This window comes from Oncorhynchus mykiss, chromosome 21 (genome assembly GCF_057628025.1).
Source record: "Oncorhynchus mykiss isolate SJ-2025 chromosome 21, ASM5762802v1, whole genome shotgun sequence".
Lineage (NCBI taxonomy): Eukaryota > Metazoa > Chordata > Actinopteri > Salmoniformes > Salmonidae > Oncorhynchus > Oncorhynchus mykiss.
Window position 1 is genome coordinate 16,800,001 of NC_143042.1, and position 26,774 is coordinate 16,826,774.

Below are 26,774 nucleotides of genomic sequence, written 5' to 3' on the forward strand. Positions count from 1 at the left end.
GAGCACGCCTGCCACCAGAAGGGTTCAGGCGATCTGATCTTGCCTTGACCACTTTTGGCAAGGGTGGACGGGATCCGTCTTACCCTGCCAACGCCCGTTGGGTTTGCTGACGGCGGCCTTGTTGCTAATTCCCCTGGGCCTGCTCCATCTCCGGCCTCTTCAATGGTGGTTCAACTCCCATCGGCTGCACCCGAAGTGCCACCACCAGCTGCAGGTGACCGCACAGTGATTCAGGGCACTGTTGAGGTGGTGCTGTCACTCCTTTCTCTCAGGAGGTGGGGGGGGGGGTGCTGAGGATGTGCCGCCGAGACCTGGTCAGCACAGATGCCTCCCAGATCGCCTGGGGACGGGGGGGTGACCAAGGGCAGGTCAGTCAACGACTGTTGGCTACTCCCTTAGAGCGGCAGGCACATCAATACACTAGAGTTCTGAGCTGTACTGCTGGCTCTGCGGTCTTTCCTTCCGCATCTGAAGGGAAGACATGTCCTGGTGAGAACGGACAACACCACAGTGGTGGCTTACATCAGCCATCAGGGTGGACTGAGGTCCCACCGCCTCCATCTTATGGCACGTGAGCTCCTTCTCTGGGCTCAGGGATGTCTAGCGTCTATGCGCAGCACACATACCTGGCTTCCTGAATGTGGCAGCGGATATGCTCTCGAGGGAGTGCCTGCCACCTTGGAACTGGAGCCTATATCCCCAGGTTGTGCAGCACCTGTGGGACAAGTTTGAGAGGGCGCAGGTGGACCTGTTCGCCTCCCTGGGCAATGCACATTGCCCCCTGTGGTGCCCCATGTCAGATCCACCAGGGCCTCTGGGCTTGGATACTCTGGCTCACGATTGGCCAGGGCTGGAGCTTTATGCATTCCCCCCTTTTCCCCTGATCCAGGCTGTGCTGGACAGGACCAGGATGGGGGAGCATCGTCTGCTGCTGGTGGCCTCATACTGGCCCAGACGACCCTGGTTCAGCCTTCTCCTGTCCCTGTTGTCTGGGACATCTTGGCAACTGCCCCTGAGACCCGACCTGCCGGGGGAATTCTGTGTCGTCCGAGACCGCACTGCCTCAGTCTCTGGGCTTGGCTGCTGAATGGCACCAATGGTCCATGTTAGGACTACAGGAGGGCGTAATGAACACCATGCAGAGCACAAGGGCACCGGCTACAACTGCGGCATACCAGTTGCGCTGGCGGTTGTTCTGTTCTTGGTGCACTGGTATTGAGGGTGTGCCCGATTCATGCAGGGTGCAGTATATCCTCCAATACCTGCAGTCTCGCTTGGATGAGGGCTTGGCAGCCTCTACTCTGAGAGGGTATTTGGCCACTACATCTGCCTGCCATGTGGGGTGGATGGACAGGCCGGTGGGGTGATATCCCTTGTTCTCCAGGTTTATGAAGGGGGCTTGTCACCTGCGTCCAGCTAGGACCTGCTCAACGGTGAGACGGGATCTGGATGTGGCAGCTTTGGCAAAGCCGAACCGTTGGAGTCTGCCTCTCTGAAACACCTCTCTACGAAGGTGGCTTTCTTGGTAGTGATTACTTCCATGAAGAGGGTGGGTGAGCTCCATGCTCTTGCGGTAAGTTCTGAGTGCTACCGGATGGACCCCGGTGGGAGGAGTATATCTCTCCATGCCAACCCTTCATTCCTCCTGAAGGTTCTGCTTATGACCCCCCGGCAGTGCCAAGGGAGTCTGGGCCTCCCTCCGGCATGCTGTGCCCTGTGCGGGCACTGGCTGCCTATGAGAAGCGGACACGGTCAGTGAGAACAACAGACCGACCAGCTCTTTGGGAGTAAATGTGTAAATCCTCACCTCGGATGTATCCCTCCGCCGCGGAGTGATACCAATATATTGGAGTGATCCATATAGCTCACATAACCGTGGTTACATACGCAACCTTCGTTAGACACACACATAAGTTATACAGACAAACAAGCACACACACATCTTACAGAAACCTCAAGGACATGCACAAGCACATAGTACAACCTAACGTGTTCTACTGACCTTTGATGGCAGACTCGACTCTTTCAAACTCCAGAAATATCCTCACTGCTTCATCATCTGTCACCTGGGCAATCTGAGAAGAACACAGTTTAATACATATTATAAACTGGGTGGTTCAAGCCCCAAATGCTGTTTGGCTGACAACCGTGGTATATCAGACAGCCGTATACCACGGGTACGACAAAATATTTATTTTTACTGCTCTAACTAAGTTAGTAACTAGTTTATAATAGCAATAAGGCACCTCGGGGGTTTGTGATATATGGCCAATATACCACGGGTAAGGGCTGTGTCTAGGCTCTCCGCGTTGCGTCGTGCATAAGAACAGCCCTTAGCTGTGGTACATTGGCAATATACCACACCCTCTCAGGCCTTATTGCTTAATTAGTCAACACAATATGACTAAGCACTTAACTGCTTGGTGACTGGGAGGCAGTATTGAGTAGCTTGGATGAATAAGGTTTCCAGAGTAAACTGCCTGCTACTCAGCCATAAAAGCTAGCATATGTTTAGTATATGTGGATAGAAAACACTCTGAAATTTCTAAAACTGTTTGAATGATGTCTGTGAGTATAACAGAACTCATATGGCAGGCGAAAACCTGAGAAAGATTTCCCACTTCCTGGTTGGATTTTGAGGTTGGTCGTTTTTCAACTCATTCCCTATTGAAGATAGTGGGATATTGGTCATGTTGCACTTCCTAAGGCTTCCACTAGATGTCAACAGTCTTTAGAACCTTGTTTGATGCTTCTACTGTGAAGTGGGGCCGAATGAGAGGGGAATGAGTCAGAGGTCTAGCAGAGAGGCACGAGCTATTGACGTGCGGTCATGTGAGAGTTACCTCGCGCTCCATTGCTTTTCTACAGACAAAGGAATTCTCCGGTTGGAACATTACTGAAGATTTATGTTAAAAACATCCTAAAGATTGATTCTATACTTAGTTTGACATGTTTCTACAACCTGTAATATAACATTTTGGAATTTTCGTCCGACCTTTCGGCTGAACTTGCACGCACGTTTGGATTTGTTTACCAAACGCCCTGACAAAGGAAGGTATTTGGACATAAATGATGAACTTTATTGAACAAATCAAACATTTATTGTGGAACTGGGATTCCTGTGCATTCTGATGAAGATCATCAAAGGTAAGTGAATATTTATAATGCTATTTCTGACTAATGTTGACTACACAACATGGCGGATATCTCTTTGGCTGTTTTGGTCTCTGAGCGCCATACTCAGATTATTGCATGGTGTGCTTTTTCCGTAAAGTTTTTTTTTAATCTGACACAGCGGTTGCATTAAGGAGAAGTTTATCTAAAGTTCCATGCATAATAGTTGTATCTTTTATCAATGTTTTTATGAGTATTTCTGTGAATTGACCAACGAAAATCACAGCATGTTTTGGAACTACTGAACATAACACGCCAATGTAAAATTAGATTTTTGGATATAAATATGCACTTTATTGAACAAAACATACATATATTGTGTAACATGAAGTCCTATGAGTGTCATCTGATGAAGATCATCAAAGGTTAGTTATTAATTTTATCTATATTTCTGCTTTTTGTGACTCCTCTCTTTGGCTGGAAAAATGGCTGTGTTTTTCTGTGACTTGGTGGTGACCTAACATAATAGTTTGTGGTGCTTTCACTGTAAAGCCTTTTTGAAATCAGACACTGTGGCTGGATTAACAGGAATTGTATCTTTAAAATGGTGTAAAATACTTGTATGCTTGAGGAATTTTAATTATGGGATTTTTGTTATTTTGAATTTGGCGCCCTGCACTTTCACTGGCTGTTAGCGGGGTGGGACGCTACTGTCCCGAATATCCCAGAGAGGTTAACCATACCTACACAGACAGACTTATTCCTCTCACCTCAAAGATGACACACTTGATGACCTTGCCATATTTCTCACACTCTTCTTTGGTCTCCCCTTCCAAATCTTCATCCACCTCTCCTCTGCCCACCATGTTCTAAAACACACACACACACTTTATTGGACCTATGCACATAAACAAACACACAATAATTTACAGTAAATACTCATGCACAGACAAAGACACACATAGCACCCACCCGTAGCAGCACAACTTTGGTAGGGCATTTGAGGATCTCTGTGAGGGGGTTGGCCTCTGACTTCTTGGAGGGGTCCACTGATGGGAGAAAGAGAGCAGAACATGTCAACAATAGGTCAAATAACTAAATATATTGGTAAACAGGAAGAGACTCAGACTGTAGATTGGACCAGAATGTGAACCACAACTGATGTTTTAACAAAGCTAGTTTATCAATCAGATGATGAGAGGGTTACAGGCACTAACCTTAAACTCAATTAGCACGTATTTTCTAGGTTATCAACCATCATAATGTAGGCCCAAAATAAATGTGGCTACTAGTTCCATAATGAAACTTGACACACATTGAGATGAGCAAACTGTATAAGACACACGGGGTGAAACCGGATGTGATGTGTCAAGGTAGGGAGGAAGTGATGTAACAGTGCCAAACCTATTGAAGCCGAGCCCCAGCCTAAAGGCTCAGCTGCTGCCGTCTGGTTACTGGATCCTGGTGCTTTAGAGAGGAACACATACACACGTGAACACAAACAAAACGGGGAAAAAAAGAACACACACAACTAAGTTCACAAATGTTGAAGATTAAAATCATCAATGAATGAAAAATACCAATTAAAAACGGAATCTTGACTGAGGATGACCAAACACACAGCTCCAAATAACGTTACAATAGACAGACTTGGAACTAGAAACCAAGACCATTCATTCTGGGCCTATGTAGTACATGATACAAATAAAAACATCTGGACAGGCTAATGTAACTAGAGGAGCCAATGACAATAAGCTCATATCTATCTTATCTAGCAGAAAGATCATGAGTATTAGTGTTAATGGGGGGGGTAGATGGCGTGTATATATATATATGATAAGTAAGATATCTGAGAGAAAGACAGGAGAGCTGAGAGAGACAGGAATGAGTGACAAAGAGACAGGGAAATGAGTGAGAGAACGAGACAGGGCAGTGAGACGGCAGAAAGTGAGATATGAAGTATGGCGTTACTCTTCTCAGTGGCGTCTCCTATGATGATCTTGCCACCCCTCTTGCTGGTCTTCTCTACAGACAGGGCCGTGCTGAGACCCTGCTCGTGTTTGCCCAGTCCCTGGCCCTCCCGGAAGCCATACTTCTGCATGATCTTATGGGCCACGGTCCCTCTGGGGAGACAGGGACACAACATCAGATAACACCAACGAACAGAACACTGAGTGGCTGCACTATACAGGTTGATGCCATTGTGAGACGACATACAACTAATAGGACATTCTATCCCAGTAGGGGGGGTATCAGACTCACCCCATGTTGGCCAGGAACGAGTTGGTGGGACCGCCAGGTGGCGAGCGGGGGCGGTCGGAGTCCTCGTACATGGGGGGAGGGATGGCTGCTTTAGAACCACGGGAGGGTCGCATCTCATCCTCATAGGAGTATGACGAGCCTGGAGGGGAGAGAGACAGTTAACACACTCACCTCATCCTGATCAAGCATGTTGAAGGTCATCCTAATGTTGAATAACACTGCTAGCTACTGGACAAACTCCCCCACATCCCAAACAGACAGACACCAATCCCTCTGTGAGCCATGACTCACTGTCTCTACTATCCACGAGCGATGAGGGTGGGGCGATGGCTGCTCCACCCATACCTAAAAGAGAGACATGGGTAAGAATCAAGGGACAGTCTAGTCACCACATATCCTGACGTAATCACAACATTATCCTAACTCCTTACGTTAAGAACAAGTCCATCTGCCTAAATAACGGCACATAATAGTGATGATAACTCTGCTGTAAAGGCTCAGTGTGGAGAGCCTACAGGACCCTATTCCAACTAAACTACTGAAAGAGCTGCTTCCTGCGCCATTCCTCTCTAAAATTTTTGAAAAAGCTGTTGCGCAGCTATGAAATGCTTCAGTCTGGTTTTAGACCCCATCATAGCACTGAGACTGCACTTGTGAAGGTGGTAAATGACCTTTAATGGCGTCAGACCGAGGCTCTGCATCTGTCTTCGTGCTCCTAGACCTTAGTGCTGCTTTTGATACCACAACATTCTTTTGGAGAGATTGGAAACCCAAATCGGTCTACACGGACGAGTTCTGGTCTGGTTCAGATCTTATCTGTCGGAAAGATATCAATTTGTCTCTGTGAATGGTTTGTCCTCTGACAAATCAACTGTAAATGTCAGTGTTCCTCAAGGTTCCGTTTTAGGACCACTTTTGATTTCACTATATATTTTACCTCGAAAACACAAGGTTAACTTTCACTGCTATGCAGATGACACACAGCTGTACATTTCAATGAAACATAGTGAAGCCTCCAAATTGCCCTCGCTAGAATCCTGTGTTTCAGACATAAGGAAGTGGATGGCTGCAAACTTTCTACTTTTAAACCCGGACAAAACAGAGATGCTTGTTCTAGGTCCCAAGAAACAAAGAGATATTCTGTTGAATCTGATAATTAATCTTGATGGTTGTACAGTCGTCTTAAATCAAAATGAAGGACCTTGGCGTTACTCTGGACCCGGATCTCTCTTTTGACAAGCATATCAAGGCTGTTTCAAGGACAGCTTTTTCCCCATCTACGTAACATTGCAAAAATCTGAAACTTTCTGTCCAGAAATTATGCAGAAAAATGAATCCATGCTTTTCTTACTTCTAGGTTAGACTACTGCAATGCTCTACTTTCTGGCTACCCGGATAAAGCACTAAATAAACTTCAGTTAGTGCCAAATACAGCTGCTAGAATCCTGACTAGAACCAAAATATTTGATCATATTACTCCAGTGCTAGCCTCCCTACACTGGCTTCCTGTTAAGGCAAGGGCTGATTTCAAGGTTTTACTGCTAACCTACAAAGCATTGCATGGGCTTGCTCCTACATATCTTTATGATTTGGTCCTGCCGTACATACCTACACGTACGCTACGGTCTCAAGACGCAGGCCCCCTAATTGTCCCTAGAATTTCTAAGCAAACAGCTGGAGGCAGGGCTTTCTCCTATAGAGCTCCATTTTTATGGAATGTTCTGCCTACCCATGTGAGAGACGCAAACTCGGTCTCAACCATTAAGTCTTTACTGAAGACTCATCTCTTCAGTAGGTCATATGATTGAGTGTAGTCTGGTCCAGGAGTTTGAAGGTGAACGGAAAGGCTCTGGAGCAACAAACCGCCCTTGCTGTCTCTGCCTGGCCGGTTCCCCTCTCTCCACTGGGATTCTCTGCCACTAACCCTATTACAGGGGCTGAGTCACTGGCATACTGGTGCTCTTCCATGCCGTCCCTAGGAGGGGTGCGTCACTTGAGTGGGTTGAGTCGCTGACGTGGTCTTCCTGTCTGGGTTGGCGCCCCCCTTTGGGTTGTGCCGTGGCGGAGATCTTTGTGGGCTACACTCTGCCTTGTCTCAGGATGGTAAGTTGGTGGTTGAAGATATCCCTCTAGTGGTGTGGGGGCTATGCTTTGGCAAAGCAGGTGGGGTTATATCCTGCCTGTTTGAGCCCTGTCCAGGGGTATCATTAGATGGGGCCACAGTGTCTCCTGACCCCTCCTGTCTCAGCCTCCAGTATTTATGCTTCAGTAGTTTATGTGTCGGGGGGCTAGGGTTAGTCTGTTATATCTGGACTATTTCTCCTGTCTTATCCGGTGTCCTGTGTTAATTTAAGTATGCTCTCTCTAATTGTCTCTTTCTTTCTCTCGGAGGACCTGAGCCCTAGGATCATGCCTCAGGACTACCTGGCATGATGACTCCTTGCTGTCCCCAGTCCACCTGGAAGTGCTGCTGCTCCAGTTTCAACTGTTCTGCTGCGGCTATGGAAACCTGACCTGTTCACCGGACGTGCTACCTGTCCCAGACCTGCTGTTTTCAACTCTATAGAGACAGCAGGAGTGGTAGAGATACTCTCAATGATCGACTATGAAAAGTCAACTGACATTTACTCCTGAGTTGCTTACTTGTTGCACCCTCGACAACTACTGTGATTATTATTATTTGACCATGCTGGTCATTTATGAACATTTGAACATCTTGGCCATGTTCTGTTATAATCTCCACCCGGCACAGCCAGAAGAGGACTGGCCACCCCTCATTGCCTGGTTCCGCTCTAGGTTTCTTCCTAGGTTTTGGCCTTTCTAGGGAGTTTTTCCTAGCCACCGTGCTTCTACACCTGCATTGTTTGTTGTTTGGGTTTTAGGCTGGGTTTCTGTACAGCACTTTGAGATATCAGCTGATGTAAGAAGGGCTATATAAATACATTTGATTTGGACACCAGTGAAACCAGAGGTAGTCTACTCACTCCTTTTTCTCTTCTCCTTTTCATAGTCCTCCTCCTCCTCATCTGACTCTCCCTCTGCCGCGGGGAAGCGGGAGAATCCGCTCGGAGCGCTGCTGCCCTCGTGTCGGTCCTTCCTCTTTCTGGACAGGAAGCACACATGAGGTCAGAACGAAGGAAGAACATAGACTGAAATGATGTGGTCATCGTCAGGTCATATTCCTACAGTGTGAAAACTTCTATAAACAATACATCATCCTTAGTTTCCTGAGGGATATAACATTCTAACTGTCAACAATAACAACAGAATCCTGTTGAATGTTCTAGAAGTGTAGCTTTGGTGCTGTTAGGTAAGAGGTCGTACTTCTCTCTTTCCTCTATCTCCTTCAGTCGTTCCTGCTCTCTCTGCCTCTGCCTCTCCTCGCGGTGTCTCTTCACCACCTTCTCGTAGTCGTTGGGGAACATGGGGTCATACTCATCAGCCAGGGGGATTAGCGCGTCCCCCGAGGAGAACCCGCTGGGTGCTGTATCCTGACACACACAAACATCACATAAGTCACACACATTTCACATGGGACACCCTGACAAATACTTGTGTCGCAGAAACACACACAGCCCTCACCTTGAGTCCTGCTGCAATGTGTGGGGGTGTGTCTATTATCTGTCTGTCATCAGCGGAACCTCCTCTCTTTAAGTCGATGACTGGAGCCAGGACAGTACCCTGCTTCATCCGCTGACTCTGTGGGGAACACACACAACACATCATCCATACCTTTGGATGTGGAGACAAGGTTCATAGATATGGCTAGGGATGCTTTTGGTACGCATAGCTTTGAGTCATTCCTGAAACAAGCTTTCATCAACCTGCGGTGCCATTGGAACCCACCTTAGCCTGAGTCAGAGCTGCTTTTTTTACTTTCAGCTGTGACTGCAGTAGCTTAAAATTCTTGGACCAGCCCTCGGTCTTGGTGTCACTGGTCGCACTCCCGACGCCCATGTCGTCGTAAAGCGACATGGTTCTCAGAGTTTAAAGACACGGGAAACACTATGGTCACCCCACTTCGATACCGAAGTAACTTTTTCGTTGCAGGTTAGGTGAACGTACGCAGTAAATTATAATACTTTACTTCGTATGTCAGGACAATTACCGTAGCCGGTTCAGACACTGAGCTTAATGTTAGGACAAGGGTTAGCGAAAAGGCTCTCCTAACCGACTAGGAAAATAACTTTGTATCGAAGTGGCGTGAAAAGAGTGTTTCCCTTAAAAATAGTCCTGGCAGTGGCAGGATAAATAGACCTGTAAATAAAAGCAGTGTCAAATAAAATAGATAACTGACATAGATAGTTAGAGCTGTCGTTTGGATTGCAACTACACGACTGCACATCACACAATACACCGAGCAGACCATTACCAAAGACAGTCCAGTAGGTTTAAAAAACGAAATACATTGCATTTGTAAGGACGTAGCCAGCGCTAGCTAACGCGTTACTAACGATTTACAACAATTGTATAGGTCTTTTGTCGCAGAGGCACACTAACAATATTTCCCCCTTTCCAAATAAGACTCAAATACTCACCTTATAAAATATAACTAGTAGCCAAATAAATCGTTGTAATGCGTGAATAGGTGCCTTTTTATCAGCACATATAGATAGCTACATGGACTACCAAATCGATACAATAAACGTCATAAAAAATGGTCAATTTCTTCTTCTTTAAAATTGTATTAGCGGACCGCAACCAGCTGCAAGGTGCATACACTGCCACCTACTATACTGGAGTGTGAGGCCGGTTACAGCCTCCTACTAATCCATTTCTCTTTTCTAGCCCTGTGTTTCTGCCTACTGTTCTGAAGTGTGAATTAATTACACTTTGTAACACAAAATGGGAAAGGATAGGGAAATGGCAAGAAAAATGACCATACCAACTATCCCTACACTCACCACTATTCCACTACTTTGCCCTATCTGATCCTACATCATGCAGGCCTGGGAGGACGGGACCCTATTGTTTAACACACCTTGCACATTAATGAGCATGAGATTTCTGAACAGGCCTCGAAACCATGCCAGGACCATCAGAAGCACCAGCCCCAAAAGTAGGTCCATTTACTACAGGTAAGCTCCATCAGTCCTCACTGTAGTTCTACCAATCTGTTTTACGGCCTCTGCGTACGATACATTATGACTAATCCGATATCTCTGAGCCTCTCTAGCCTCTCTGGCCTCTCTCTGTACCTGGCATCCACAAAATGCTGCACTGTGTTCTCCCCCACAATTACAGCACTTAACCTTCACATCGCTTCCACATTCATGGGCTGGCAGGGTCGCCTAGTGGTTAGAGCGTTGGACTAGTAACCAGAAGGTTGCAAGTTCAAATCCCCGAGCTGACAAGGTGCAAGCAAATATGTCGTTCTGCCCCTGAACAGGCAGGGGCTGCCATTGAAAATAAGAATTTGTTCTTAACTGACTTGCCTAGTTAAATAAAGGTTAATAATAAATTCCCATTAAACTGTTCCATTTTGAGGATCTTCTCTTGATATATAGTCTGTATATAGTCTCACTATTGTTATTTTACTGCTGCTCTTTAATTACTTGTTCCTTTTATTTCTTATTCATATTTTTAAAAATGGCATTCCTGGTTAGGGGCTTGAATTTAAAACGTTCCACCTTCTCCACTGCTGTCCCTTCGATGTTTCTGTGGTCTATCGTTGATTAGTTATAACAATCTATGACATAGTCTTACAATTGGAATTAATGATTGTATATTGGAATTCAAACCAACACAAGCCATGTCTATCATTCAAAGGGTATGTGTTCAAATCCCATCATGGACAACTTTGGCATTTTATCTAATTATCAGCTTTGCAACTACTCAATACTTTTTAGCTACTTCGGCATTACTTAGCATGTTAGCTAACCCCAACTCCTAACCTCTAGGTTTTTAATTTATTATAATTTTTATTTAACCTTTATTTAACTGATAACGTTAGCGACCTAGCTATACAAAATGGATGGAAATCCACAAATCAATACATACCATAGGAAACGCAACAATATCATACTCATTTTAATAATAAGCAGATTTACGTTTACTATGTCACGTCTACCCCTGAGTCCAGGTTGTAATAGTAGCCGTCAATGATTGAGAATGAAAGTGAAAGTGCCAAAGTGGGAGCTACACATGTAATGTGGATGAAAGGTTTGCGGCGTTAACACAGACCATATCAAACGTTCGGAGTTGCATATTATTTTCCTGTGACTTAGTTCATCATCAAAGAGACTTGAAAGTGAGTCCTTTATTTAAACATTGGAATAGCAGGCTCCAGGGTCATGCGGCTGCGTCTCCTTTCCCTCCTTCTTATCGTCAAAGTGTGTCGACTCAATACTGTCAGTCCAGGTCAGTACATTTTGTCTGTTACAATTATGTATAGTAAGGGATAAACGTCGTCCCTTTGCGAATTATTTTCCCAATGTATTTTACAGAACGGCGTTGTTTATCCCGCTTATAGTACAGTTGCCAAATAAATCACACATTTACAGGTATAATATATATGTTTTACGTATAATTAAAAAAAAATAAACGAATGCATACTTTTTCATATTTTGGTTGCTAGTTCGATATTTATCCTCATATGAGTAGGTTTGCTAGCAGCAAAACTATTTATCTAGCTAAATAAGTAATCCAGTCGTTCGTTCGATCAGTTCGTTGTTTATGTTCGTTTGCCGTGCTCAGTGGCAACGTTCGTATCCCTTGCTTGCTGCTAGCTAGTCAACTAGCTACGGCTACAAAATAACACCAACTTATTCTGTTGCGTTTATAAACGCGGTTTATACCACACTTACCAAATAAAACAATACTATAAGCACACATTTACCGTTAGAAATAACATTTAACCAAATGCTAGTGTAAAATAAATCGGAGATGATTTTTTTCTTCTTTAAATTAAAAACGTGTGTGTGCTTGTGGTTGGTGGCTGCCATCTGCATAGATTGAACAAAACGCTTAAAATATGTTATCTAGAACCTAAAAGGGTTCTTTGGCAGTTCCCATAGGATAACCATTTATAGAACCCTTCTTGGTTCCAGGTAGAACACCTTTTGGTTCCCTCTAGCGAAAGGGTTCTACATGGAACCATGACATAGACTGACCAGGTGAAAGCTATGATCCCTTATTGATATCCACTTCCATCAGTGTAGGTGAAGGGGAGGAGATAGGTTAAAGAATGATTTTTAAACCTTGAGTCAATTGAGACATGGATTGTGTATTTTGTGCCATTCAGAGGATGAATGGTCAAGACAAAATATTTAAGTGCCTTTGAACGGGGTATGGTAGTAGGTGCCAAGTGCTGGATTTTTCACGCTCAACAGTTTCCCTTGTGTATCAAGAATGGTCCTCCACCCAAAGGACATCCACCCGACTTGACACAACTGTGGGAAGCATTCAGCATGGGCCAGCTTCCCTGTGGAACGCTTTCAACACCTTGTAGATTCCATGCCCCAACGAATTGAGACTGTTCTGAGGGCGAAAGGGGGTGCAACTCAATAATGTTTTGTACACTCAGTGTATTTGTATGTTATTTATTGCAGTTTCATCAAATCCTTTTTACACATTTGTTTCAGACACTACCAGGTGACCTAAAATAGAGAATCAAAAAGCTTGATTGTCCATGTTATTACTATCTTAAACCAACCATAGTCTATGTGTTAGGGTTGTAGATGTAAAGAAAAATGTATATGTTTTTAATAAAAAAGTGATGGTCAATTATTTCTTTCCCAAATGGTCCCCAGAGGAAGAAGGCCTAATCACTAGTCCCTGTTTGGGAAATGCTGAAAGAAACCATGTTTCCTTACCCTGAAAGCAGTCTAAGCAGACAGAGACCAAACTCAAACACTCATAAAAACATGAAAACGTTGTCTATAATCAAAGAATGTCATTTTGGCAATACTTTTTTTTAAATATACGTTTTAGAAGATGATAGGGATTCACTGAAGGGAAATATTGACCAACAGAGCATCTTTGAGTAGTGCTCTTCATGGACACCTCAAAAACAAACTAGGGGTTTATATGTTTTGAGCTTCTGTGTTGTATATTCAAATCAAATGTATTTATATAGCCCTTCGTACATCAACTGATATCTCAAAGTGCTGTACAGAAACCCAGCCTAAAACCCCAAACAGCAAGCAATGCAGGTGTAGAAGCACGGAGGCTAGGAAAACTCCATAGAAAGGTCAAAACATAGGAAGAAACCTAAAGAGGAACCAGGTAATGAGGGGTGGACAGTCCTCTTCTGACTGTGCCGGGTGGAGATTATAACAGAACATGGCCAAGATGTTCATAAATGACCAGCATGGTCAAATAATAATAATCACAGTAGTTGTCGAGGGTGCAGCAAGTCAGCACCTCAGGAGTAAATGTCAGTTGGCTTTTCATAGCCGATCATTAATAGTATCTCTACCACTCCTGCTGTCTCTATAGAGTTGAAAACAGCACGTCTGGGACAGGTAGCACATCCGGTGAACAGGTCAGGTTTCCATAGCCGCAGGCAGAACAGTTGAAACTGGAGCAGCAGCACGGCCAGGTGGACTGGGGACAGCAAGGAATCATCATCATCATGCCAGGTAGTCCTGAGGCATGGTCCTAGGGCTCAGGTCCTCAGAGAGAAAGAGAGAATTAGAGAGAGCATACTTAAATTCACACAGGACACCAGATAAGACAGGAGAAGTACTCCAGATATAACAAACTGACCATAGCCCCCCGACACATAAACTACTGCAGCATAAATACTGGAGGCTGAGACAGGAGCGGTCAGGAGACACTGTGGCCCCATCCGATGATACCCCCGGACAGGGCCAAACAGGAAGGATATAACCCCACCCACTTTGCCAAAGCACACCACTAGAGGGATATCTTCAACCACCAACTTACCATCCTGAGACAAGGCCGAGTAAAGCCCACAAAGATCTCCGCCACGGCACAACCCAAGGGGGGGGGAGCCAACCCAGACAGGAAGATCACGTCAGTGTCTCAACCCACTCAAGTGACAGCATGAAAGAGCACCAGTAAGCCAGTGACTCAGCCCCTGTAATAGGGTTATGGGCAGAGATTCCCAGTGGAGAGAGGGGAACCGGCCAGGCAGAGACAGCAAGGGCGGTTCGTTGCTCCAGAGCCTTCACACGCCTGGGCCAGACTACACTCAATCATATGACCCACTGAAGAGGTGATTCTTCAATAAAGACTTAAAGGTTGAGACCGAGTCTGCGTCTCTCACATGGGTAGGCAGACCATTTCATAAAAAATGAGTTCTATAGGAGAAAGCCCTGCCTCCAGTTGTTTGCTTAGAAATTCTAGGGACAATTAGGGGGCCTGCGTCTGGTGACCGTAGCGTACGTGTAGGTATGTACGGCAGGACCAAATCATAAAGATAGGTAGGAGGAAGCCCATGTAATGCTTTGTAGGTTAGCAGTTAAACCTTGAAATCAGCCCTTGCCTTAACAGGAAGCCAGTATAGGGAGGCTAGCACTGGAGTAATATGATCACATTTTTTGGTTCTAGTCAGGATTCTAGCAGCCGTATTTAGCACTAACTGAAGTTTATTTAGTGCTTTATCCAGGTAGCCGGAAAGTAGAGCATTGCAGTAGTCTAACCTAGAAGTAACAAAAGCATGGATTAATTTTTCTGCCCTCCTTTTTGGACAGAAAGTTCAAGTGTAATATTGGGATGTAAACTCAGACTCCATTTCAACTCAATATCTGACATGGTACAGGTGTCTTCTTCAATTTGTGTCAATAACCATATGTGTGTGTGGTGTATACTTTTGATACCATGAAGATTTTTAAGACTACCAAAAAACACCATGTGTGACCCTGTTTTCTACTAACCTTCCAGAGAGACCTGGGCTGAGGTCCAAACACTTAAAAGACACACCTTATCCCCTCAGCCCTCAAATTAAGTGGACAATTCTGATGACGAATCATGAAGTTTGACGAGTATACACTGACAGGGCAAGGGGCGAGGGAGGTAGGAATGATTTTTAATTGGACCGCCCTTGGCTGGAAATTTGTCACTCGTTCATCCCGCGATGATTGTGTTTTCATCCACCAGGTACTTTATATGCACAACAGTCAATTGAGTGCATGTCTACTTGTATTAAATAATTATTAATATATGCCTACTGTATGATAGCTAGCAAATTCATTTGCTAACTAACGTTAGCCTGCCTAGCTTCTGAAGAAGGAAAAAAAACATTTCTCAAAAGATAACCAAACAAAAACATATTTACTTTTACGAGACGTGTTTGTGCAGTCATGTGCATTAGTAGCACACTTTCTAACTTACTTGCATTCGTTTTTACTTACGTTGTTGTATGTTGATTTCTCCATTGATGTTGTTTTTAAGTTTTCACAGACCTTTCTTAGCGGATGTACAATGGTCACGAATTGAATTATGGGGGGTTTCAGGCCCTGGAGTGAACATAATTGTACACTCGCAAAGCCGACTAAAAACGAGGGCTGAGGGGCTTACGTTGCAAACTTCCCTTGCTTGGTTAATCATTTGGACCCGCCCTCCAAGATGGCAACGGGGATTCCCCCAAGGGCATAAGGTGAGGATACAGTAAGTGGAAGGGCATAAGGCAAGGGTACAGTAAGTGGACGAGGGTGTGTCTTTTAAGTGTTTGGACGGCAGCCCATGAGTAATGGCAAACATTGTTAAAGGCCTAGTGCAGTCAAAATTAGTTATTTTTTTATTATGTATTATATTATGCTACAACTGAAGAAACGAACACTGTAAAAGTGTTTTTTTTTTTTGTGATCATGTGAAATGATAATAGTTGCTAGTTGAAAATACAATCCACAAAATCTTCACAGGACCTTCTAATCAGCAAATGTTACATGGATGGAGTTTAGGCTTGCCTGGTGACATTACCAGATGGTATGTTAGTTGACCAATAACAGCTCATTTTCTGATGACATATCCCTCCCATTAGGTCCCTCCGCTCTGGTGGATTGAGCCACATTGTGGTTAGCATTGTGGCACTGCTTAGGTGCCCTTCCCTCCCCACTCAGACCACTCCCAGACAGTCCTAGCACAATTATTGATTGAAAAATAGCAGTAAAACCTTGAAATCAGCCCTTGCCTTAACAGGAGGCTAGCACTGGAGTAATATGATCAAATTTGTTGATTCTAGTCAGGATTCTAGCAGCCGTATTTAGCACTAACTGAAGTTTATTTAGTGCTTTATCCAGATAGCCGGAAAGTAGAGCATTGCAGTAGTCTAACCTAGAAGTAACAAAAGCATGGATTAATTTGTCTGCATCCTTTTTGGACAGAAAGTTAAAGTGTAATATTGGGATGTAAACTCAGACACCATTTCAACTCAATATCTGACACGGTACAAGGTGTCTTCTTCAATTTGTGTCAATAACCATATGTGTGTGTGGTGTATACTTTTGATACCATGAAGATTTTTAAGACTACCAGAAAACACCATGTGTGACCCTGTTTTAGCCCATTGGGATGCAGGGGTTGAACACAATTTGGCAGTGGACACTATTTGACATGACAGGAACCTGCCACATCTGTGGGCCAACCAAATGAAGGCTATTTTAAAGGCTCTCTGAAATGTAATAGTTAAACATATTCACACCCATTGTCTTGCTTATATTGGCCTTTAAAACACTACTGAAGCGTATCTTTCCTCTCCTACTATGTTTTCTACTAACCTTCCAGAGAGACCTGGGCTGAGGTCCAAACACTTAAAAGACATACCCTATCCCCTCAGCCCTCAAATTAAGTGGACACTTCTGATGACGAATCATGAAGTTTGACGAGTATACACTGACAGGGCAAGGGGCGAGGGAGGTAGGAATGATTTTTAATTGGACCGCCCTTGGCTGGAAATTTGTCACTCGTTCATCCTGCGATGATTGTGTTTTCAGCCACCAGGTACTTTATATGCACAACAGTCAATTGAGTGCACGTCTACTTGTATTAAATAATTATTAATATATGCCTACTGTATGATAGCTAGCAAATTAATTTGCTAACTAACGTTAGCCTGCCTAGCTTCTGAAGAAGGAAAAAAATGTATTTCTCAAAAGATAACCAAACAAAAACATATTTACTTTTACGAGACGTGTTTGTGCAGTCATGTGCATTAGTAGCACACTTTCTAACTTATTTGCATTCGTTTTTACTTACGTTGTTGTATGTTGATTTCTCCATTGATGTTGTTATAAGTTTTCACAGACTTTTCTTAGCGGATGTACAATGGTAGCGAATTGAATTATGGGAGGTTTCAGGCCCTGGAGTGAACATAATTGTACACTCGCAAAGCCGACTAAAAACGAGGGCTGAGGGGCTTACGTTGCAAACTTCCCTTGCTTGGCTAATTATGGACCCGGGCATAAGGTGAGGAGGATACAGTAAGTGGAAGGGCATAAGGCAAGGGTACAGTAAGTGGACGAGGGTGTGTCTTTTAAGTGTTTGGAAGGCAGCCCATGAGTAATGGCAAACATTGTTAAAGGCCTAGTGCAGTCAAAATGTTATTTTTTTTATTATGTATTATATTATGCTACAACTGAAGAAACTAACACTGTAAAGGTGATTTTTTTTTGTGATCATGTGAAATGATAATAGTTGCTAGTTGAAAATACAATCCACAAAATATTCACAGGACCTCCTAATCAGCAAATGTTACAGGCTGTGTTTAGGCTTGCCTGGTGACATTACCAGATGGTATGTTAGTTGACCAATAACAGCTCATTTTCTGATGACATATCCCTCCCATTAGGTCCCTCCGCTCTGGTGGATTGAGCCACATTGTGGTTAGCATTGTGGCACTGCTTAGGTGTCCTTCCCTCCCCACTCAGACCACTCCCAGATAGTCCTAGCACAATTATTGATTGAAAAATAGTTTATTTTGGACAATTTGAGTGGACAACTATTACAGTAGGTTCTTAATTGTTAAACAGAATAATCTGATAACATATGCAATGGGGCTTTAAAATGCAGCATTTTTTAATTTATTTTATTTTACCTTTATATAACCAGGTAGGCTAGTTGAGAACACCTTTATTTAACCAGGTAGGCTAGTTGAGAACACCTTTATATAACCAGGTAGGCTAGTTGAGAACAAGTTCTCATTTACAACTGCGACCTGGCCAAGATAAAGCATAGCAGTGTGAACAGACAACAACAGAGTTACACATGGAGTAAACAATAAACCAGTCAATAACACAGTAGAAAAAAGAGTCTATATACATTGTGTGCAAAAGGCATGAGGAGGTAGGTGAATAATTACAATTTTGAAGATTAACACTGGAGTGATAAATGATCAGATGGTCATTTGCAGGTAGAGATACTGGTGTGCAAAAGAGCAGAAAAGTAAATAAATAAAAACAGTATGGGGATGAGGTAGGTAGATTGGGTGGGCTATTTACAGATGGACTATGTACAGCTGCAGCGATCGGTTAGCTGCTCAGATAGCAGATGTTTAAAGCTGGTGAGGGAGATAAGTCTCCATGCATTCCCCCCCAAGACAAAATTGGTCCCCCAAAATGTTCAAATCGTGACTGCACCACTGAGGCTTTGGTTCCACCCCAGTATTATCGGAACACACCTTATTTACTTAGTCACCTTCTCATCACCCCTCAGACGTGTGCCCACCCCTGTCTCATTGGAAGCTCACCAAGCCTTTGAACACGAGGGAAATTTATCAAGAAAACGAATCTCTGCGCTACCAGTGTGTGGATGGCTATGTGAGGAAGGCGGGAACCTCCAATCTCATCAAGTGCAAACGGATTGGACAGGTTCTTCAGTGGACACTCCCAACACTGATATGCATACGTAAGTAGATGCTCCTATGACACATTGAGACAGACAAGCCACACCTATAAGATAAGGTATTCCAACTATAGACTATATCTGGAATGCATATCATTTACATATAAAGAGCAGGTATGAGACTAGATATTTGGAACAAACGTGTGTATTGTCTGGCTGATTCTCACATGCTTATTCCAGCTGACCCATCCATTCCAACTACGATAGAACGTGAGTATTGCCTGTCTGCATGCCTGCCTGTCTCTGCCAGAGAGAGAAAGAGAGATTTAGGAATGTTGTTAATAAATGCCAAAGCCTGATGGCAGGAAATGGTTGTAGGGGGTTTCATGTCAGGGGAGATCAATGAGATTAAAGCCAGCAGCCAGCAAATCAAACTTCATTTGCCACATGCGCCGAATACAACAAGTGTAGACTTTACCGTGAAATGCTTACTTACAAGCCCTTAACAAACAGTTCAAGAAGAATAAATTATTTACCAAGTAGGCAAAAAAAAGAAGTAATAATTAAAAATAACACAATAAGAATAATCTGTACATGTAGGTGGGGGCGAATTGTCTATGCATAGGTAACAAACAAACCGCGAGTAGCAGCAGTGTACAGGGGGGGTCAATGTAAATTGTCCGGTGGCGATTTTTATGAAATGTTCAGCAGTCTAATGGCTTGGGGGTAGAAGCTGTTGAGGAGACTTTTGGTCCTAGACTTGGCACCCCGGTACCGCTTGCCGTGCGGTAGCAGAGAAAACAGTCTTTAACTTGGGTGACTGGAGTCTCTGACAATTTTATGGACTTTCCTCTGACACCCCCTATTATATTGGTCCTGGATGGCAGGAAGCTTGGCCCCAGTGACGTACTGGGCCATTCTCACTAACCTTTGTAGCGCCATACCAGGCGGTGATGCAACCGGTCAGGATGCTCTTGATGGTGCAGCTGTAGAACCTTTTGAGGATCTGGGGGCCCATGCCAAATCTTTTCAGTGTCCTGTGGGGCAAAAGGTTTTGTCGTGGCCTCTTCATGACTGTCTTGGTATGTTTGGACCATGATAGTTCATTGGTGATGTGGGCACTTTTCCATCTAGACTTACTCCCACACCTGGGTCTCACCAGTGTTTTATGTTAATGCTCTAGTGCTATTATTGTGTTTTCATCAGGAGTTTGTCACTAATGACTTGTGGCGAGCATAATCCACAAACTCGGCATCATTCAAGATTGTTGCTTTTGTGAGAAGGTGTTAAAGTTCACAGTTAGCCATTTATGTAAATGACAGCTGAAAAGTACCCATAGCCTTGCCTTGGCTCCAAGTCAGAGCACGTCCTCCGCAGCCATGGCCCAGTGAGACACTTCCCCATACAGGGGAAAAAGAAAAGTCTGAGCCTTTTGGGTAAAACACTGGGGTAAATTGTCAGTAGAGAGAGAGAGAATCATTATCTCTGATATCTGGGAAATGAGCCAATCGGTCAGCTGCACAACATTTCCATAATGTTACTGTATGGTTTGAACATAAGGCAGTTAAAAAAAAATAAAGAAGTACAAGTTTGAAAGTACTATGGAAAGCAAATGGAAAGTACCATAGGGGAGTTGGTGTATATTTCTTGTAATACCAGACTAAAAATAACTGACTGCCGTCAACATATCCTCTCTCCTTTCCACTTCTTGTGATTCAGCACCACTACTTTCACTTTCTCCTAACCTTTTGGGTAAATGATCTGTGTGATACAGTATATGGAAAGATACATTGTATGGAACGTTCTGTACATTGCCAATGGACCTAAGGCAGCGTTTCCCAAATGTGGTACTCGGGAGCCCACGGGTTGCACGTTTTGGTTAACGCTACACAGCCCTAACACTACACAGCTGATTCAACACGTGAGGATTAGTTGATTATTTGAATCAGCTGTGTAGTGCTAGGGAAAAACCAAAATGTGCACCCCCTTGGTTTGGGAAACGCTGACCTAAGGGAAAGGGTCCACTGACATTGATCAGGCTGTGTTTATCAACCGTCTGAGTACACCATGTGATTCTCTCTGTGATTTGAGCGGTTTCTGTGTCCAACCCCACACTGTGTGCAGGTGTTTGTTTGACTTGGGCTGGGACCTACGGTGCCTTCAGAAAGTATTCGCACCCTTCGACTTTTTCCACATTTTGTTCTGTTACAAAGTGGAATTACAATGGATTTAATTGTCAAGTCATTCAAGGGTTTTTCTTTATTTTTTACTTCATTGTAGAATAATAGTGAAGACATCAAACTATGAAATAACACATATGGAATCATGTAGTAACCAAAGAAGGGTTTTAGATTTTATATTCTTCAAAGTAGCCACCCTTTGCTTTGATGACAGCTTTGCACACTCTTTGCATTCTCTCAACCAGCTTCACCTGGAATGTACTCTTGCAGGAGTTCCCACATATGCTGAGCACTTGCTGGCTGCTTTTCCTTCACTCTGCCGTCCAACTCATCCCAAACCATTGCAATTGGGTTGAGGTCAGGTGATTGTGGGTGCCAGGTCATCTGAATCAGCACTACACCATTCTCCTTCTTGGTCAAATAGCCCTTACACAGCCGGGGGTGTATTTTGGGTCATTGTCCTGTTGAAAAACATGTAGTCCCACTAAGTGCAAACCAGATGGGATGGTGTATCACTGCAGAATGCTGTGGTAGCCATGCTGGTTAAGTGTGCCTTGAATTCTAAATAAATCACTGACAGTGTCACAAGCAAAGCACACCCACACCATCACACCTCCTCCATGCTTCACGGGGTGAACAAACACATGCAGAGATCATCCGTTCACCTACTCTGCATCTCACAAAGACACGGCAGTTGGAACCAAAAATCTCAAATTTGGACTCATCAGGCCGAAGGACAGATTTCCACCTGTCTAATGCCCATTGCTCGTGTTTCTTGGCCCAAGCAAGTCTCTAATTATTATTGGTGTCCTTTAGTAATGGTTTCTTTGCAGCAATTCGACCATGAAGGCCTGATTCACGCAGTCTCCTCTGAACAGTTGATGTTGAGATGTGTCCGTTACTTGAACTCTGAAGCATTTATTTGGGCTCTATTGGACTTGCAACAGACGTAACTCTGGGTCTTCCTTTCCTGTGGCAGTCTTCATGAGAGCCAGTTTCATCATAGCACTTGATGGTTTTTGCAACTGCACTTGAAGAAACTTTCAAAGTTCTTGACATTTTCCGCGTTGACTGACCTTCATGTCTTAAAGTAACGGTGGACTGTCATTTCTCTTTGCTTATTTGAGCTGTTCTTGCCATAATATGGACTTGGTCTTTTACCAACTAGGGCTCTCTTTTGTATACCAACCCTACCTTCTCACAACACAACTGATTGTCTCAAATGAATTAAGGAGGAAAGAAATTCCACAAATTAACTTTTAACAAGGCACACCTCCTGAAGCTGGTTGAGAAAATGCCAAGAGTGTGCAAAGCTGTCATCAAGGCAAAAGGTGACAACTTTGAAGAATCTCAAATATAAAACATATTTTGATTTGTTTAACACTTTTTTGGTTACTACATGATTCCATATTTATTACTTAAAAGTTTGTCTTCACTATTATTCTATAATGTAGAAAATAGTAAAAAGAAAGAAAAGCCCTTGAATGAGTAGGTGTGTCCAAACTTTTGACTGGTACTCTATATTTCCACACTAATACTGTGAAAATTATGATAATACCCTTTTAGTGTAGGAGCTGTTTGAAAAGGGATGGCGTTTTGGCCTGGCTGGTGACATCACCATGCGGTAAATTAGTTAATAGACCAATTAGAAAGACAGTTCTAAACCTCTGCTAATAACAGCTAATTTTCTGTTTCCCCCTCCTGACTCAGACCACTCCAAGACAGTCCTAGCAAAGTTCTTGTTATTTTGGTTTCTTTTTAACCAATTCTCAGTAAGTTACTTAATTGTTACCCAGAAATGATTTGATATTAAGCTAAACAGCTGCATTAGAACTTTTAAACACTATTATTGCACACAGGGTGAGTCCATGCAACTTATGTGACTTGTTAAGCAACGTTCAAGACATTTTAGCTTTTCATTTTAAATTAACTTGTAAACATTTCTAAAAACATAATTCCACTTTGATATTATGGGGTATGGTGTGTAGATCATTGACACAAAAGCTCAATTCAATCAATGTTAAATTCAGGCTGTAACACAACAAAATGTGGAAGAATTCGAGGGGTGTGAATACTCTCTAAATGCACTTTAAGTCCCTGTCCTGGTTGTATTGATTTCCTGTGACAGACCTCTTTCATCCTCTCTCCCCCAACAGCTTCAACAACCCACAAGACAACTCAATTTCCTACAACGCACCTCTCAGTGCCCACAGAGAGAGTTAGCCCAAGACCAACCACTCTCAGTTCACTTTTATCTCAAACACTGCGTATGTCCCTCCCAATTTTCATCAATTGCTGCCTTGCTTCTATGAGGTATAGTTGGACAAGTCAGTTAAAACTGTTACTCTGACCTTTTCCCTCTAACCCTAGATTCTGTCACAGAGACCCAAGAGGTCATTACTAGGGTTACAGTGACAACCACCATCATCAGTGACATCACATCAGTGCCAGTGAATAAGTCCAGTGCGGTGACCTCTGTCTCCACGAAGACTGTTTCTCCATCAGAGAGTTACTGTGTCCCCAACAGAGCCCCAACCTCCAGTGACTATCCAGTTGGCGGTGAGGAGACTTAGTCCCATAGTATATCACTTTACTAAATAGTACAGATAGATCCTTAAATAAATGCAAGAAAAATATATGTTGGGTAATGGTCCATTCTGGTGTACTGTTCTTTGTTGTTCATGCTAGACCAGGGGTTCCCAAAACTCTTTGGCCCACGACCCCATTTTGATATCTGAAAATTCTCATTGCCCCAACCATGTAAAACAAATGTTATTCAAATGTAATTAACAGCCAATGTTACTTTTTTATTTCGGTCTATGACAGTCAATTGCAAATTAGTCTGACAATTTATCTTTTCTCAACAACACTAATGAGATGGGTGTGCTAGATGCATGTAGTGTCGGAGCTTCTCAAAATCAGGGGCGTGGTCGACAGTGCGCACCTCATCTCTGCTGTCACATCCAACCTCAATCTGTGTTTGGTTTTAATGCAGACGAGAGCACGGAATCCAGCTTCACACAGATATGAGCTGGCGAAGGGTGGCATGAGCTTTATGGCGCGTTCAAGACAACTGAGAACTCAGAAAAGTACCCGGTCAAATAATGACGTCAGTAATCTTCAGGTCGGAAAGTCGGAGCTCTAGAAAGAGGCTTGAGTTCCAGAGTTGGAATTCCGAGTTGGATGACCGTTCAAAACTCTTTTTCCCAGTCAGAGATCGTTCTTTTCAGAGTTCCCAGTTGTCTTAAACGCACTGAAGTCATAAGTCTGAGATTTCGGAGTTCCCATTTGTTTTGAACGCACAGAGGAAGATGGAAGGGTATTCCCCTTGAGTCAGGAACCAATACTCCTCCATGGTGACCCCTGAATGCTTTCGGTCACATGACACCTCGATCACCTGTTCAATTTGACTTACCGGCATGTCAACTGATCCAGGATCACAGTCAAATGGATTGGGAAGTAGGTCCGAAAGTGCACTTCAAAGCGCTGAAGGTGAGCAGTCATCACTCATGTGAGACACTTACTGATGCTGTTTTCTGTTTAGAAAAATGCACCGCCGAGGGAAGGGTGCATGGTTGGTTTTTGAAAGACTCTCTCCAATAAGAAGGTCTTTCCTCTGAATTCACTGATTCATTCAGTCATCTGTAGAATGTATTTTTTTATTTACCCACCCAAATCAAATCAAATGTATTTATATAGCCCTTCGTACATCAGCTGATATCTCAAAGTGCTGTACAGAAACCCAGCCTAAAACCCCAAACAGCAAGCAATGCAGGTGTAGAAGCACGGTGGCTAGGAAAACTCCATAGAAAGGTCAAAACATAGGAAGAAACCTAGAGAGGAACCAGGCTATGTGGGGTGGCCAGTCCTCTTCTGGCTGTGCCGGGTGGAGATTATAACAGAACATGGCCAAGATGTTCAAATGTTCATAAATGACCAGCATGGTCGAATAATAATAAGGCAGAACAGTTGAAACTAGAGCAGCAGCACGGTCAGGTGGACTGGGGACAGCAAGGAGTCATCATGTCAGGTAGTCCTGGGGCATGGTCCTAGGGCTCAGGTCCTCCGAGAGAGAGAGAGAGAAGGAGAGAATTAGAGAACGCACACTTAGATTCACACAGGACACCGAATAGGACAGGAGAAGTACTCCAGATATAACAAACTGACCCTAGCCCCCCCGACACATAAACTACTGCAGCATAAATACTGGAGGCTGAGACAGGAGGGGTCAGGAGACACTGTGGCCCCATCCGAGGACACACCCGGACAGGGCCAAACAGGAAGGATATAACCCCACCCACTTTGCCAAAGCACAGCCCCCACACCACTAGAGGGATATCTTCAACCACCAACTTACCATCCTGAGACAAGGCTGAGTATAGCCCACAAAGACCTCCGCCACGGCACAACCCAAGGGGGGGGGGCGCCAACCCAGACAGGATGACCACATCAGTAAATCAACCCACTCAGGTGACGCACCCCCTCCAGGGATGGCATGAGAGAGCCCCAGTAAGCCAGTGACTCAGCCCCTGTAATAGGGTTGGAGGCAGAGAATCCCAGTGGAAAGAGGGGAACCGGCCAGGCAGAGACAGCAAGGGCGATTCGTTGCTCCAGAGCCTTTCCGTTCACCTTCCCACTCCTGGGCCAGACTACACTCGATCATATGACCCACTGAAGAGATGAGTCTTCAGTAAAGACTTAAAGGTCGAGACCGAGTTTGCGTCTCTGACATGGGTAGGCAGACCGTTCCATAAAAATGGAGCTCTATAGGAGAAAGCCCTGCCTCCAGCTGTTTGCTTAGAAATTCTAGGGACAATTAGGAGGCCTGCGTCTTGTGACCGTAGCGTACGTGTAGGTATGTACGGCAGGACCAAATCAGAGAGATAGGTAGGAGCAAGCCCATGTAACGCTTTGTAGGTTAGCAGTAAAACCTTGAAATCAGCCCTTGCTTTGACAGGAAGACAGTGTAGAGAGGCTAGCACTGGAGTAATATGATCAAATTTTTTGGTTCTAGTCAGGATTCTAGCAGCCGTATTTAGCACTAACTGAAGTTTATTTAGTGCTTTATCCGGGTAGCCGGAAAGTAGAGCATTGCAGTAGTCTAACCTAGAAGTGACAAAAGCATGGATGAATTTTTCTGCATAATTTCTGGACAGAAAGTTTCTGATTTTTGAAATGTTACGTATATGGAAAAAAGCTGTCCTTGAAATGGACCCAGCATGCTTGTGTTCAGTTCATTCAGTCTCCCAAATGTATCTGTTACGAATTGAACTTTAATTAAATGAGTTGACTCTTCACATGGGATGATTTTACTGAACAACAAAAGAAAGGGAATATTGAATGATCCCCAATCTCCCAAAAATGTTTTCAACATACATCTGTAAAATTATAGTCTAGAAACTAAAGCTTTGGTTGTATTCCTCTCAGGCTTCCATGTCTTCTCCCTGGACCTCCTCAATGTCCACCTCTAGA

At 43.8% G+C, this 26,774-nt stretch overlaps 2 protein-coding genes across 6 annotated transcripts in view; one reads left to right on the forward strand and one right to left on the reverse strand.

Annotated features, from left to right (window-relative positions):
• The window catches only part of LOC110500134 (splicing factor 45), a 14,550-nt gene extending 4,370 nt beyond the window's left edge, over positions 1 to 10,180 (reverse strand). The window contains exons 1-12 of one of the 5 annotated variants that reach the window (XM_090214099.1): positions 9,915 to 10,180; positions 9,223 to 9,355; positions 8,959 to 9,075; positions 8,701 to 8,867; positions 8,361 to 8,479; positions 5,668 to 5,721; positions 5,377 to 5,515; positions 5,086 to 5,237; positions 4,519 to 4,581; positions 4,087 to 4,163; positions 3,885 to 3,983; positions 2,003 to 2,075 (exon numbers count right to left, since the gene is read on the reverse strand). In XM_090214099.1, coding sequence (XP_090070225.1) covers positions 2,003 to 2,075; positions 3,885 to 3,983; positions 4,087 to 4,163; positions 4,519 to 4,581; positions 5,086 to 5,237; positions 5,377 to 5,515; positions 5,668 to 5,721; positions 8,361 to 8,479; positions 8,701 to 8,867; positions 8,959 to 9,075; positions 9,223 to 9,351 — 1,189 coding nt within the window. In that variant the 5' untranslated portion in view covers positions 9,352 to 9,355; positions 9,915 to 10,180. Of the gene's footprint in view, positions 1 to 2,002; positions 2,076 to 3,884; positions 3,984 to 4,086; positions 4,164 to 4,518; positions 4,582 to 5,085; positions 5,238 to 5,376; positions 5,516 to 5,667; positions 5,722 to 8,360; positions 8,480 to 8,700; positions 8,868 to 8,958; positions 9,076 to 9,222; positions 9,634 to 9,914 lie in introns of all 5 variants that reach the window. The other 4 variants (XM_021577317.3, XM_090214100.1, XM_036957451.2 and 1 more) reach the window with 4 other exon arrangements.
• A 1,322-nt stretch (positions 10,181 to 11,502) lies between these two features.
• Positions 11,503 to 26,774, forward strand: part of LOC100170207 (interleukin 15 receptor subunit alpha) — a gene marked incomplete at its 3' end in the record, with an annotated part of 29,964 nt that continues 14,692 nt past the window's right edge. Inside the window, 1 exon segment of the mRNA NM_001129987.1 lies at positions 11,503 to 11,736. Within this exon segment, the coding sequence (NP_001123459.1) occupies positions 11,670 to 11,736 (67 nt within the window). The 5' untranslated portion in view covers positions 11,503 to 11,669.